Source organism: Oncorhynchus masou, chromosome 14, assembly GCF_036934945.1.
Source record: "Oncorhynchus masou masou isolate Uvic2021 chromosome 14, UVic_Omas_1.1, whole genome shotgun sequence".
In the NCBI taxonomy this organism is placed as follows: Eukaryota; Metazoa; Chordata; class Actinopteri; order Salmoniformes; family Salmonidae; genus Oncorhynchus; species Oncorhynchus masou.
Window position 1 is genome coordinate 33,250,773 of NC_088225.1, and position 16,223 is coordinate 33,266,995.

The 16,223-nt window shown below is 48.6% G+C and overlaps 1 protein-coding gene across 1 annotated transcript in view; it reads left to right on the forward strand.

The window, feature by feature from the left end:
- Positions 1–766: 766 nt before the first annotated feature.
- LOC135553877 (serine/threonine-protein kinase SMG1-like) overlaps positions 767–16,223 on the forward strand; it is a 130,821-nt gene continuing 115,364 nt past the window's right edge. The window contains 5 exon segments of the mRNA XM_064985803.1: positions 767–1,019; positions 2,748–2,935; positions 6,814–6,969; positions 7,959–8,095; positions 10,610–10,668. Coding sequence (XP_064841875.1) covers positions 943–1,019; positions 2,748–2,935; positions 6,814–6,969; positions 7,959–8,095; positions 10,610–10,668 — 617 coding nt within the window. The 5' untranslated portion in view covers positions 767–942.

The window sequence follows — 16,223 nt, forward strand, 5'->3', positions numbered from 1 at the left end:
AAACTCACTTACATCCTTCCTTTGAAGACACAGTGGTAGCAATACATGGTTATAACATCTACAGAAGAGACAAGAATGTAGCTTCTTTATGGTAGAGGGGGGGGGGGGGGGGTTGTCCTACCCTGTTGTTCATTTGTCAGCTGTTACAGCTTACAGTTTCATATATCAAGAAAAAATAGGTGTACACATGTGTATGTGTGTGTGAATGGGAATCAATTGTTGGTATATAGTAAGACATAGCTGTTTGTGTGTGTGTGTGTGTGTGTGTGTGTGTGTGTGTGTGTGTGTGTGTGTGTGTGTGTGTGTGTGTGTGTGTGTGTGTGTGTGTGTGCTATATGAACATTTTATGGAGAAAAAACCCCATTGTAGTTTGCACTACTACACACACCATAATGCTTTGAATCCTGCTCATCTTTACCTTGCATCCTATGTTGCTGCATGCATGCTCTCTCTCCTCACTCCCGCTCCTGATGCTGTCGCTTAGCAACGCATATTCCAAGTGATGTGCAAAAACAAACAACTAGCTGCAGAGGAGATTGAGAAGAAGTAGAGAACCGTGAACATCGGTGTATATATTTTGTATGTTTATTTTTTTTTTTGAGGGTCAGTGAGGTTAGCTCGGTAAATCTCTGAGTTATTTGATCAAACCTGTTCTGTTGCAGTCACAGCTCCTTGCTATGGTCGCTATAAATTCCGGCAGATGGCGCTGTTATAAAGAGATGGGTCCAGTGGCTCTTTCATCAAGAATAGAAGAAGGAGTGGGAGACAAAAAATAAAGGAGGAAAAAAAAGAAAGGAGGCCGGACCCGACACAAAACATAACGCACACCGATAGCTGCAGAGGGTCCATTAATGGACATGAAATAAATAGATAGCGAGCAAATACGCTTGTTCACGGAATTTAATCCAGTTGAGAGCAGGTCATGCTGTTCTCGCAAAGGTAATGAGCCGTAAAGCCCTTGGGTTTCGGCTTAGCAGCGCCCACAAACTGCAGCGAAACTGGAATGATTGGCAGCCCAGGTTGGTATCGCGCCACGGGGGGAGACGGTCTAAAAGAGAACGGGGATCCGCTGGGCCTAACCTCGGCTCCTTTATTTGGCTAGTCAGACACTTTGGTTCCCACACGTTAGGGAAATGGCTTGATAACAGTAGCTAGCCAGCAAACATGTAAGCAAACGCTCAAAGCTTGATAACGTTATTCAAACTAGCTATCAAGGCTAACCAACACTTTGCGCATTTTATTCTGACTCAAAACAACCTGCCGCATTGCTATGCTTTCCTCGTGTTTAGGTATACATGGCTAGCTAGCTCACCTGGTAAGAGAAGCCAATGATTGGAAGCTATTTCGGTAACAGTGGAAGTGGTGTTAGCTAGCTATTGCTAGTTGTTATTACTATTATTAGCCAATATTAAGTGTCACTGAGATGGCATGTTACCTTCACTTGGTAGCCAGCTAGTTCACGTCAGTTAACTCAAAGCGCACATCGTGGCAGCATATGATGTTAGCCAGCTAGCTAACTAACTAGCAGCTAACTATGGCTAGTGTTCGTGAGCTAGGTTGTAACTTTCTTCACATTTTGTCCCCAGAGCTTGTTAGATAGATAGCTACAATACCAGTCGTTGGTTGGTTGTGATTTGATAACTCGGTATCCGGAACAGTAAACTGATTTGACATCAAATAGTAACGTAAAGTGTGGCAACATTGGCTTTCTAGTTGGCGACCGAACGGTTGGCCATCAGTGGGCAACGTTTGTCTTTCCTGCTGTCTTGTGTAACGTTATCTGGTCAACAATGATTAGCTAGATAACCTCGTCTTGACAGTTGAAATTGGCTACCTAGTTATCGCTCAAACAGTAACTAGGCAGAAGGGCACTAACTAGCTACTGGGGTTTTTAACGCTTGCTAACTGATTGCTAACCTGCTAACTTTACTAGTTTTGCGCGGTACCACCCTTGACCAGCAAACGAAAGTGATTTAGCAATGCTGTCAGCGGTTTGAATTGCACAGGGACATCAATAAAGTGCATTATGCAAGTTAATCAGTTCCTGATCAACGAGTGGGTGGTGGTGTTAAAAAATTCCTTCAGTTGAGACCTCCACCTCCCTCCATTTGACGGTTCTGTTCAGACAAATGCTCATAGTCCTATAGAAACTATTCCACAGAGCTGTAAATGAGCTAGAATCATTTCTCAAGCCATGTATCCAGTTGTTAAATCCTAGACTTGTAAACCAGATTGGGGCGGCAGGGTAGCGTAGTGGTTAGAGCATTGGACCTAGTAACAGGAAGGTTGCGAGTTCAAACCCCCTGAACAGGCAGTTAACCCACTGTTCCCAGGCCGTCATTGAAAATAAGAATGTGTTCTTAACTGACTTGCCAGGTTAAATAAAGGTAAAATAAAAAATAAAAATTGGGGTGAGATTGTCAAACTGTAGGGAGTGTATCCATATAAGTTATGATTGGGTGGAAAGGTTGCTGGATCGAATCCCCAAACTGACAATGTAAAGACCTGGCCTTCTGCCCCTAAACAAGGCAGTTAACCCACTGTTCCCTGGTAGGCCGTCATTGTAAATAAGAATTTGTTCTTAGCTGATTTGCCTAGTTAAATAAAATGTTTAAAAAAATGATGAACCACAGTCATTTAGCATCGATCAAGAACAAGTTGCCCTGACTGTCTTCCCTGGGGGATTTCACTGACTGTGTGTTTGTGTCTTCCCCCCCCCCCTCTGCTCCTCTGTCCACCGGCTTCAGAGGCGACAGCGTGTCAGCAGCTAGCCAGGACGGTGTGAAGTGCATCGCCACCAGAGACCTGGGTCCAGCTGCAGCAGCTGTATACGACCCAACAGCAGTGGGAGTAGCAACCTCGGACCGGCCTGTCTCCCCACCTCTCCTACATAATGATGCCTTCCCAGACACCGCAGACACACTGGACGAAGGGGGTGGGTGTTACTGTTACTGTCTACTGTCTGCAGCATGTTGTGGTGGGTGTGGGCTGGGTGCTACTGCCTGTCTGCAGCATGTTGGGGTGGGTGTGGGCTGGGGGTGGGTGCTACTGCCTGTCTGCAACATGTTGGGGTGGGCTGGGGGTGGGTGCTACTGCCTGTCTGCAGCATGTTGGGATGGGTGTGGGCTGGTGTTGGGTGCTACTGCCTGTCTGCAGCATGTTGGGATGGGTGTGGGCTGGGGGTGGGTGCTACTGCCTGTCTGCAGCATGTTGGGGTGTGAGTGGGCTGGGGGTGGGCGTGGGCTGGGGTGGGTGCTACTGCCTGTCTGCAGCATGTTGGGGTGGGTGTGGGCTGGGGGTGGGTGCTAGTAAATGAGCATGTTGATTTGTTTACTGCCTGTCTGCAGCATGTTGGGGTGGGCTGGGGGTGGGTGCTACTGCCTGTCTGCAGCATGTTTGGGTGGGTGTGGGCTGGGGGTGGGTGCTACTGCCTATCTGCAGCATGTTGGGGTGTGAGTGGGCTGGGGGTGGGTGCTACTGCCTGTCTGCAGCATGTTGGTGGTACTGTAGTGATTTAAGTGGGCTACGACTGTTACGCCCCTTGCGGGTCTCACTGTAGGCAAACCTGCTACCCATTGCTCTCTTCGTAACAGGCCTGCCGACCCAGACAGGGGTGCTGTGTGTTATAGTAGCCTGGTTCAGGCCTGCCGACCCAGGCAGGGGTGCTGTGTGTTATAGTAGCCTGGTTCAGGCCTGCCGACCCAGACAGGGGTGCTGTGTGTTATAATAGCCTGGTTCAGGCCTGCTGACCCAGACAGGGGTGCTGTGTGTTATAATAGCCTGGTTCAGGCCTGCCGACCCAGGCAGGGGTGCTGTGTGTTATAATAGCCTGGTTCAGGCCTGCCGACCCAGACAGAGGTGCTGTGTGTTATAGTAGCCTGGTTCATGCCTGCCGACCCAGGCAGAGGTGCTGTGTGTTATAATAGCCTGGTTCAGGCCCGCCGACCCAGGCAGGGGTGCTGTGTGTTATAATAGCCTGGTTCAGGCCTGCCGACCCAGACAGGGGTGCTGTGTGTTATAGTAGCCTGGTTCAGGCCTGCCGACCCAGACAGGGGTGCTGTGTGTTATAATAGCCTGGTTCAGGCCTGCCGACCCAGACAGGGGTGCTGTGTGTTATAGTAGCCTTGTTCAGGCCTGCCGACCCAGGCAGAGGTGCTGTGTGTTATAATAGCCTGGTTCAGGCCTGCCGACCCAGGCAGGGTGCTGTGTGTTATAGTAGCCTGGTTCAGGCCTGCCGACCCAGGCAGAGGTGCTGTGTGTTATAGTAGCCTGGTTCAGGCCCGCCGACCCAGACAGAGGTGCTGTGTGTTATAATAGCCTGGTTCAGGCCTGCCGACCCAGGCAGGGGTGCTGTGTGTTATAATAGCCTGGTTCAGGCCTGCCGACCCAGGCAGAGGTGCTGTGTGTTATAGTAGCCTGGTTCAGGCCTGCCGACCCAGACAGGGGTGCTGTGTGTTATAATAGCCTGGTTCAGGCCTGCCGACCCAGGCAGAGGTGCTGTGTGTTATAATAGCCTGGTTCAGGCCTGCCGACCCGGGCAGAGGTGCTGTGTGTTATAATAGCCTGGTCCTGGATCTGTTTGTGCCGTCGTGCCAAGGGACAACAAGTGACAAAGACCATAGGAGCCAGTTGGCAAGACAGCACAAACAGATCTGAGACCAGGCTTGGGTTGTTGTGGGGTCAGGTTAGCAGAGACCAGGCTTGGGTTGTTATGGGGTCAGGTTAGCAGAGACCAGGCTTGGGTTGTTATGGGGTCAGGTTAGCAGAGACCAGGCTTGGGTTGTTATGGGGTCAGCTTAGCAGTACATGAGACCAGGCTTGGGTTGTTATGGGGTCAGCTTAGCAGTACATGAGACCAGGCTTGAGTTGTTATGGGGTCAGGTTAGCAGAGACCAGGCTTGGGTTGTTATGGGGTCAGCTTAGCAGAGACCAGGCTTGGGTTGTTATGGGGTCATGTTAGCAGAGACCAGGCTTGGGTTGTTATGGGGTCAGGTTAGCAGTACATGAGACCAGTCTTGGGTTGTTATGGGGTCAGCTTAGCAGTACATGAGACCAGGCTTGGGTTGTTATGGGGTCAGGTTAGCAGAGACCAGGCTTGGGTTGTTATGGGGTCAGGTTAGCAGAGACCAGGCTTGGGTTGTTATGGGGTCAGGTTAGCAGAGACCAGGCTTGGGTTGTTATGGGGTCATGTTAGCAGAGACCAGGCTTGGGTTGTTATGGGGTCATGTTAGCAGAGACCAGGCTTGGGTTGTTATGGGGTTATGTTAGCAGAGACCAGGCTTGGGTTGTTATGGGGTCATGTTAGCAGAGACCAGGCTTGGGTTGTTATGGGGTCATGTTAGCAGTACATGAGACCAGGCTTGGGTTGTTATGGGGTCAGGTTAGCAGAGACCAGGCTTGGGTTGTTATGGGGTCAGGTTAGCAGAGACCAGGCTTGGGTTGTTATGGGGTCAGCTTAGCAGAGACCAGGCTTGGGTTGTTATGGGGTCATGTTAGCAGTACATGAGACCAGGCTTGGGTTGTTATGGGGTCAGGTTAGCAGAGACCAGGCTTGGGTTGTTATGGGGTCAGGTTAGCAGAGACCAGGCTTGGGTTGTTATGGGGTCAGGTTAGCAGTACATGAGACCAGGCTTGGGTTGTTATGGGGTCAGGTTAGCAGAGACCAGGCTTGTGTTGTTATGGGGTCAGGTTAGCAGAGACCAGGCTTGTGTTGTTATGGGGTCAGGTTAGCAGAGACCAGGCTTGGGTTGTTATGGGGTCAGCTTAGCAGAGACCAGGCTTGGGTTGTTATGGGGTCAGCTTAGCAGTACATGAGACCAGGCTTGGGTTGTTATGGGGTCAGGTTAGCAGTACATGAGACCAGGCTTGGGTTGTTGTGGGGTCAGGTTAGCAGTACATGAGACCAGGCTTGGGTTGTTGTGGGGTCAGGTTAGCAGTACATGAGACCAGGCTTGGGTTGTTATGGGGTCAGCTTAGCAGTAAAGGCATCCAGCTTCTCTCCCTCTTTCCTTCCTGGGTCCTCAGACTCACGTCGGCTTAATGTTTCTGTGGAAGTGAAAGAGAAAGAGACTTCCTGTCTCTGTAGTGTCGTATCTGTCCCGGGCATCTAGAAGAAGGAAAGCACCGTGAATCCCCGGGTTCCCCCGCACTACTTTAGACCAGGACCCAATAGCACCCTATTCTCTATGTAGTGCACTACTTTCCCCTAGGACCCAATGGCACCCTATTCTCTCTATACTAGTACTACTTGGGGTTAGTGTTCCCTCCATATTACAACTCCATATTACAACTCCATATTACAACGCTTGTTATGGGGTCAGGACCAGAGACCAGGCTTGGGTTGTTATGGAACTTGACCACCTGTGCTAATTAGCCATCTACTGCGCTCCTAACACCTGTGTGTAAGCTAAGGGGGGTCAGCTTAGAGTAGTTTAGTCAGATAGCTGTATGGATCTGTGCTAAACTGCTCCTCCTCTCCTCTCCTCCTCTTTCGCTGTCTCCTCTCCTCCTCTTTCGCTGTCTCCTCTCCTCCTCTCTCGCTGTCTCCTCTCCTCCTCTTTCGCTGTCTCCTCTCCTCCTCTCTCGCTGTCTCCTCTCCTCCTCTTTCGCTGTCTCCTCTCCTCCTCTTTCGCTGTCTCCTCTCCTCTCTCTCTCGCTGTCTCCTCTCCTCCTCTCTCTCTCGCTGTCTCCTCTCCTCCTCTCTCTCTCTCGCTGTCTCCTCTCCTCCTCTCTCTCTCGCTGTCTCCTACTCTCCTCCTCTCTCTCTCGCTGTCTCCTCTCCTCCTCTCTCTCTCGCTGTCTCCTCCTCTCCAGGAGGATATGAAGCTGCAGGAGGGTTCAGTGATGATACTTTTGGTTGGAAGTCGTTGGGGCAAGAGTTGAGGATCAACGATGCGACCGCCGATTTGACCACTTTTCAGCAGCATGGAAACCGTGCTTTAGCTTCTAAGGACATGAGGAAATCCCACGGTGAGTATTTAGTATACACCAGGGGCTGTCGTCAGACCTCTCTCCCCTGGGGGCTGTCGTCAGACCTCTCCCCCCCCCTGGGGGCTGTCGTCAGACCTCTCCCCCCCCGGGGGCTGTCGTCAGACCTCTCCCCCCCCCGGGGGCTGTCGTCAGACCTCTCCCCCCCCCGGGGGCTGTCGTCAGACCTCTCCCCCCCCCGGGGGCTGTCGTCAGACCTCTCCCCCCCCTGGGGCTGTCGTCAGACCTCTCCCCCCTGGGGCTGTCGTCAGACCTCTCCCCCTGGGGGCTGTCGTCAGACCTCTCCCCCCGGGGGCTGTCGTCAGACCCTCCCCACCCTGGGGGCTGTCTCCTCCCCTGCTGTCAGACCTCTCCCCCTGGGGGCTGTCGTCAGACCTCTCCCCCCCTGGGGGCTGTCGTCAGACCTCTCCCCCCTGGGGGCTGTCGTCAGACCCCTCCCCACCCTGGGGGCTGTCGTCAGACCTCTCCCCCCCTGGGGGCTGTCGTCAGACCTCTCCCCCCCCTGGGGGCTGTCGTCAGACCTCTCCCCCCCCTGGGGGCTGTCGTCAGACCTCTCCCCCCTGGGGGCTGTCGTCAGACCTCTCCCCCCCCCTGGGGGCTGTCGTCAGACCTCTCCCCCCCTGGGGGCTGTCGTCAGACCCCTCCCCCCCGGGGGGCTGTCGTCAGACCCCTCCCCAGTCTTAATAACCCGATTCACCTCGTCAAGGTCTTGATGATTAGTTGACCAGTTGAATCAGGTGCTGTGGAATAGATCCCATCCCTGGAGCATCTGGGGGTTCTGAGGATGGGTTTGGATATCACTACCTGGTTCTCTTAGATATAATGGCAAAACTGCTGAATTCTATTTCTGATCACCATTTCCTCTCTCCATTCCCCTCTTTCAATCTCTTTCTCCATCTCTCTTTACATCCCACCCACTCTCCCTCTTTTCCTGTTCTTTCCATCCCTCTCTCTGTCCCCCCCCCTTACAGACAGAGGGATGTCTCACTCTGATGAGTCTCGCCTGTCCAACCTCCTGCGCCGTGTGTCCCGTGAGGAGGACAGGGACCGCCGGCTGGCCACTGTCAGACAGCTCCGGGAGTTCATCACTCACTCTGACAACAAAGTGGTGAGGTCATCGATCATATCTACAGTTGAAGTGGGAAGTTCTACATACACTTAGGTTGGAGTCCATTAAAACTAGTTTTTCAACCACTCCACAAATGTCTTAAACTAGTTTTGTCAAGTCGGTTAGGACATCTACTTTGTGCATGACACAAATACATTTTCCAACAATTGCTTACATACAGATTATTTCACTTATAATTCACTGTATCACAATTCCAGTGGGTCAGAAGTTTACATGCACTAAGTTGACTGTGCCTTTAAACAACTTGGAAAATTCCAGAAAATGATGTCATGGCTTTGGAAGCTTCTGATAGGCTAATTAACATCATTTGAGTCAATTGGAGGTGTACCTGTGGATGTATTTCAAGGCCTACCTTTAAACTCAATGCCTCTTTGCTTGACATGGGAAAATCAAAAGAAATCAGCCCAAGACCTCAGAATGTTTTTTTGTAGACCTCCACAAGTCTGGTTTATCCTTGGGAGCAATTTCCAAACGCCTGAAGGTACCACGTTCATCTGTTTAAACAATAGTACGCAAGTATAAACACCATGGGACCACGCAGCCGTCATACCGCTCAGGAAGGAGACGCGTTCTGTCTCCTAGAGATGAACGTACCTTGGTGCGAAAAGTGCAAATCAATCCCAGAACAACAACAAAGGACCTTGTGAAGATGCTGGAGGAAACAGGTACAAAAGTATCTATATCCACAGTAAAAACGAGTCTTATATCGACATAACCTGAAAGGCCGCTCAGCAAGGAAAAAGCCACTGCTCCAAAACCGCCATTAAAAAGCAAGACTACCATTTGTAACTGGAGATGGGGACAACGATCGTACTTTTTGGAGAAATGTCCTCTGGTCTGATGAAATAAAACTGTTTTGCCATAATGACCATCGTTATGTTTGGAGGGGAAAGGGGGAGGGGGTTGCAAGCCGGATAACACCATCCCAACCGTGAAGCATGGGGGTGGCAACATCATGTTGTGGGGGTGCTTTGCTGCAGCAGGGACTGGTGCACTTCACAAAATAGATGGAATCATGAGGGAGGAAAATTATGTGGATATATTGAAGCAACATCTCAAGACATCAGTCATGAAGTTAAAGCTTGGTCGCAAATGGATCTTCCAAATGGACAATGACCCCAAGCATACTTCCAAAGGTGTGGCAAAATGGCTTAAGGACAACAAAGTCAAGGTGTTGGAGTGGTCATCACAAAGCCCTGACCTCTATCCTATAGAAAATATGTGGACAGAACTAAAAAAGCGTGTGCGAGCCAGGAGGTCTACAAACCTGACTCAGTTACACCAGCTCTGTCAGGAGGAATGGGCCAAAATTCACCCAACTTATTGTGGGAAGCTTGTGGAAGGCTACCCGAAACGTTTGACCCAAATTAAACAATTTAAAGGCACAGCTACCAAATGCTAATTGAGTGTATGTAAACTTCTGACCCACTGGGAATGTGATGAATGAAATAAATAAATCTGAAATAAATCATTCTCTCTATTATTATTCTGACTTAAAATAAAGTGGTGATCCTAAGACATGGTATTTTTACTAGGATTAAATGTCAGGACTTTATTGAGTTTATGTATTTGGCTAATGTGTATGTAAACTTCCAACTTCAACTGATCTATCTATCAGTGGTGAGGTCATCAATCATGTCCATCTACCTGGGTAGTTTATCACTCACTGACCACGTCATCAATCATGTCCATCTACCTGGGTAGTTTATCACTCACTCTGACCACGTCATCAATCATGTCCATCTACCTGGGTAGTTTATCACTCACTTTGACGACGTCATCAATCATGTCCATCTACCTGGGTAGTTTATCACTCACTCTGACCACGTCATCAATCATGTCCATCTACCTGGGTAGTTTATCACTCACTCTGACCACGTCAGTGGTGAGGTTGATCTGTCTGTTTTTCAATCAATCGATTGACCCCAGTAAAGAGTAGTGCACTACTGTAGGCCCCGGCTAGTGCACTATTATAGGCCCCGAGTAGTGCACTATTATAGGCCCCGAGTAGTGCACTACTGTAGGCCCCGCGTAGTGCACTACTGTAGGCCCCGGGTAGTGCACTACTGTAGGGGCTGTGTTTACTGGGGGTAGTGGTGGTGCAGCTCCACTGTAGAACTGTGTTCTCTCCCTGTTTGACACTGATTGTGTTCCACTCTCTTGCCCTCCCCCTTTTCTCTCTCTCATCCCTCCCTCTCTCTCTTGCCCTCCCCTTTTCTCTCTCTCGCCCCTCCCTCTCTCTCTCTCTCTCTCTCTCGCCCTCCCCCTCTCTCTCTCTCTCTCCCTCCTCTCTCTCTCTCTTGCCCTCCCCCTTTTCTCTCTCTCGGCCCTCCCCCTCTCTCTCTCTCTTGCCCTCCCCCTTTTCTCTCTCTCATCCCTCCCTCTCTCTCTTGCCCTCCCCTTTCTCTCTTCTCTCGGCCCTCTCTCTCTCGTCCCTCCCCCTCTCTCTCTCTCTCCCTCCCCCCCCTCTCTCTCGTCCCTCCCTCCCACCAGGCCCTGGTGAAACAGTTGGATACGATCCTCAGTACCCTGAATGATATTTTGAATGAAAGGTAAGAGGAAGTTCCCCATCAGAGCCAAAGTGTCTCCATCTGAAATGGCCCCCTGTTCCCTGTATAGTACAGTACTTCTGACCAGGTCATGTCTCTGGTCTTTATGTCTCTGGTCTTTATGTCTCTGGTCTTTATGTCTCTGGTCTTTATGTCTCTGGTCTTTATGTCTCTGGTCTATATGTCTCTGGTCTATATGTCTCTGGTCTATATGTCTCTGGTCTATATGTCTCTGGTCTTTATGTCTCTGGTCTTTATGTCTCTGGTCTTTATGTCTCTGGTCTTTATGTCTCTGGTCTATATGTCTCTGGTCTTTATGTCTCTGGTCTTTATGTCTCTGGTCTTTATGTCTCTGGTCTTTATGTCTCTGGTCTTTATGTCTCTGGTCTATATGTCTCTGGTCTATATGTCTCTGGTCTTTATGTCTCTGGTCTTTATGTCTCTGGTCTTTATGTCTCTGGTCTTTATGTCTCTGGTCTTTATGTCTCTGGTCTTTATGTCTCTGGTCTATATGTCTCTGGTCTTTATGTCTCTGGTCTATATGTCTCTGGTCTTTATGTCTCTGGTCTTTATGTCTCTGGTCTATATGTCTCTGGTCTTTATGTCTCTGGTCTTTATGTCTCTGGTCTATATGTCTCTGGTCTTTATGTCTCTGGTCTTTATGTCTCTGGTCTTTATGTCTCTGGTCTTTATGTCTCTGGTCTTTATGTCTCTGGTCTTTATGTCTCTGGTCTATATGTCTCTGGTCTATATGTCTCTGGTCTTTATGTCTCTGGTCTTTATGTCTCTGGTCTTTATGTCTCTGGTCTTTATGTCTCTGGTCTTTATGTCTCTGGTCTTTCATGTCTCTGGTCTTTATGTCTCTGGTCTTTATGTCTCTGGTCTTTATGTCTCTGGTCTATATGTCTCTGGTCTATATGTCTCTGGTCTATATGTCTCTGGTCTATATGTCTCTGGTCTTTATGTCTCTGGTCTTTATGTCTCTGGTCTTTATGTCTCTGGTCTTTATGTCTCTGGTCTATATGTCTCTGGTCTATATGTCTCTGGTCTATATGTCTCTGGTCTATATGTCTCTGGTCTATATGTCTCTGGTCTATATGTCTCTGGTCTTTATGTCTCTGGTCTTTATGTCTCTGGTCTTTATGTCTCTGGTCTTTATGTCTCTGGTCTTTATGTCTCTGGTCTTTATGTCTCTGGTCTATATGTCTCTGGTCTATATGTCTCTGGTCTATATGTCTCTGGTCTTTATGTCTCTGGTCTTTATGTCTCTGGTCTTTATGTCTCTGGTCTTTATGTCTCTGGTCTTTATGTCTTCTGGTCTCTGCTCCTTCATGTCTTCTGGTCTTTATGTCTTCTGGTCTCTGCTCCTTCATGTCTCTGCTCCTTCATGTCTCTGCTCCTTCATGTCTCTGCTCCTTCATGTCTCTGGTCTTTATGTCTTCTGGTCTTTATGTCTTCTGGTCTTTATGTCTTCTGGTCTCTGCTCCTGCATGTCTCTGGTCGTCTCTCTCCATAGTCTTCAGCAGGGATGGGCAACAACAGTTGTTTTTTGGTAACTCCGTCAGGTTCTCAACTTACTGTTGAGAGAGAGAAATGTGGCTGTGCAGTAGATCAATTAGCTCATGTCAGCAAAATAGTTTTTGGATTGGCAAGTTGGTGTGATGGCCAGCTCTGAACGTTAGTTAACATGGTTGAATTTACCGACTGGCATGGGCCCCATTTGATCATCAGTTATCATAGTAAAAACTGGAAAAGGAGGGAGGGGGGCGGGGGTGTTAGTTATGTACTTCAGGACCTGCATATAATTTATGGTCTAACAGGCCAAACTGATCCCTCCTCATCCAGAGAAATGAGACGGGTATTGTTCCGCTGGTTAGGGCCGGGTGATATGACCTAGTGATCATGTACATGTATGTTTCCAACGTGTGGACGGTTCACCATGTCTCTAACTTTATGCTTGGGGCCCCCGAGTGGCGCAGCCGTCTAAGGCCCTGCATCTCAGTGCTAGGGGAGTCACTACAGTCCCTGGTTCGATTCCATACTGTATCACAGTGGTCTAAGGCCCTGCATCTCAGTGCTAGAGGAGCCACTACAGACCCTGGTTCCAGTCCAGACTGTTTCACAGCGGTCTAAGGCCCTGCATCTCAGTACTGGAGGAGCCACTACAGACCCTGGTTCCAGTCCAGGCTGTATCACAGCGGTCTAAGGCCCTGCATCTCAGTACTGGAGGAGCCACTACAGTCCCTGGTTCTCAATACTAGAGGGGTCACTACAGGCCCTGGTTCGATTCCAGGCCGTGTCACAACTGGCCGTGATGGAGAGTCCTGTACGACGGGGCACAGTTGGCCCAGCGTCGCCCAGGTTCGGGTTCGACCGGGGTGGGCCGTCATTGTAATGAAGAATTAGTTCTGATCTGACTTGCCTTGTTAAATAAAAACATCGACGTGTCGTCGGTGCGTGATTTAAAGATCCACACACAGCATTTCAAACAGTCAGGATTAATCTAATGAATTCAGGGCTTGTGTAATTAAACCTAGGTTAAATACAAGCCTTCCGCAAGATCCACTAACCATTTAATGATTTAATTAAAAAAAAATTGTTTAACCTGCTTCTCTGCAATAAGACTTGAAAGCCAGATCAGTGACAAGTCTATGAAAAATGCCTTTTTTTTTCTTTTTTTTTGTAAATAGTTCTAAGCAGATGACTTCATAATGGACATCCACTAATAATGACTGTCTTCTGGTAGCAGACGCTACAGACCATGACCACAGATCTCATCAACGATCTCTGCAGCATAAGCCCACGTGCTGGTCCTAATAGGTCGAGACAACCTGGATCTGGTCGCTTGTTAACAAGCTGGAACAGTTGAACTGCTATGAATACACCCTCCTGTCTGTCTCCAACTGTTCAACAGTCTGGTCACTTCCTTTTTGATGTTGTAGTCAAGTGGCCCACCTGGATAAGATGTTTCTCTCTCAGAATGAGAACGAGTTGCCAATTCCTTCTATAAACTGTGTTTTATGCTTATTGCACATTTATAAAACACAGACCAGACAGCTGGTATAACAGACCAGACAGCTGGTATAACAGACTAGACAGCTGGTATAACAGACCAGACAGCTGGTAAAACAGACCAGACAGCTGGTATGACAGACTAGACAGCTGGTATGACAGACTAGACAGCTGGTATGACGAACTAGACAGCTGGTATGACAGACTAGACAGCTGGTATAAGACTAGACAGCTGGTATAACAGACTAGACAGCTGGTATGACGGACTAGACAGCTGGTATGACAGACTAGACAGCTGGTATAACAGACTAGACAGCTGGTATAACAGACTAGACAGCTGGTATAACAGACTAGACAGCTGGTATGACGGACTAGACAGCTGGTATAAGACTAGACAGCTGGTATAAGACTAGACAGCTGGTATAAGACTAGACAGCTAGTATAACAGACTAGACAGCTGGTATGACAGACTAGACAGCTGGTATGACAGACTAGACAGCTGGTATGACAGACTAGACAGCTGGTATGACAGACTAGACAGCTGGTATGACAGACTAGACAGCTGGTATGACAGACTAGACAGCTGGTATGACAGACTAGACAGCTGGTATGACAGACTAGACAGCTGGTATGACAGACTAGACAGCTGGTATGACAGACTAGACAGCTGGTATGACAGACTAGACAGCTGGTATAACAGACTAGACAGCTGGTATGACAGACTAGACAGCTGGTATGACAGACTAGACAGCTGGTATGACAGACTAGACAGCTGGTATAACAGACTAGACAGCTGGTATGACAGACTAGACAGCTGGTATGACAGACTAGACAGCTGGTATGACAGACTAGACAGCTGGTATAACAGACTAGACAGCTGGTATAACAGACTAGACAGCTGGTATAACAGACTAGACAGCTGGTATGACAGACTATAACAGACTAGACAGCTGGTATGACGGACTAGACAGCTGGTATAAGACTAGACAGCTGGTATAACAGACTAGACAGCTGGTATAACAGACTAGACAGCTGGTATGACAGACTAGACAGCTGGTATGACAGACTAGACAGCTGGTATGACAGACTAGACAGCTGGTATGACAGACTAGACAGCTGGTATAACAGACTAGACAGCTGGTATGACAGACTAGACAGCTGGTATAACAGACTAGACAGCTGGTATAACAGACCCAGACAGCTGGTATAACAGACTAGACAGCTGGTATAACAGACTAGACAGCTGGTATGACGGACTAGACAGCTGGTATAAGACTAGACAGCTGGTATAACGGACTAGACAGCTGGTATAAGACTAGACAGCTGGTATAACAGACTAGACAGCTGGTATAACAGACTAGACAGCTGGTATGACAGACTAGACAGCTGGTATAACAGACTAGACAGCTGGTATAACAGACTAGACAGCTGGTATGACGGACTAGACAGCTGGTATAAGACTAGACAGCTGGTATAACAGACTAGACAGCTGGTATGACAGACTAGACAGCTGGTATGACAGACTAGACAGCTGGTATAAGACTAGACAGCTGGTATAACAGACTAGACAGCTGGTATGACAGACTAGACAGCTGGTATGACAGACTAGACAGCTGGTATGACAGACTAGACAGCTGGTATGACAGACTAGACAGCTGGTATGACAGACTAGACAGCTGGTATGACAGACTAGACAGCTGGTATGACAGACTAGACAGCTGGTATGACAGACTAGACAGCTGGTATAACAGACTAGACAGCTGGTATAACAGACTAGACAGCTGGTATGACAGACTAGACAGCTGGTGTGACAGACTAGACAGCTGGTGTAACAGACTAGACAGCTGGTATGACAGACTAGACAGCTGGTGTAACAGACTAGACAGCTGGTGTAACAGACCAGACAGCTGGTATAACAGACTAGACAGCTGGTATAACAGACTAGACAGCTGGTATGACAGACTAGACAGCTGGTATAACAGACTAGACAGCTGGTATAACAGACTATAACAGACTAGACAGCTGGTATAACAGACTAGACAGCTGGTATAAGACTAGACAGCTGGTATGACAGACTAGACAGCTGGTATGACAGACTAGACAGCTGGTATGACAGACTATACAGCTGGTATAACAGACTAGACAGCTGGTATAACAGACTAGACAGCTGGTGTGACAGACTAGACAGCTGGTGTGACAGACTAGACAGCTGGTGTAACAGACTAGACAGCTGGTATGACAGACCAGACAGCTGGTATAACAGACTAGACAGCTGGTATAACAGACTAGACAGCTGGTATGACAGACTAGACAGCTGGTATAACAGACGAGACAGCTGGTATAACAGACGAGACAGCTGGTATAACAGACCAGACAGCTGGTGTAACAGACTAGACAGCTGGTATAACAGAATATAACAGACTAGACAGCTGGTATAACAGACTATAACAGACTAGACAGCTGGTATAACAGACTAGACAGCTGGTATAACAGACTATAACAGACTAGACAGCTGGTATAACAGACTAGACAGCTGGTATGACAGA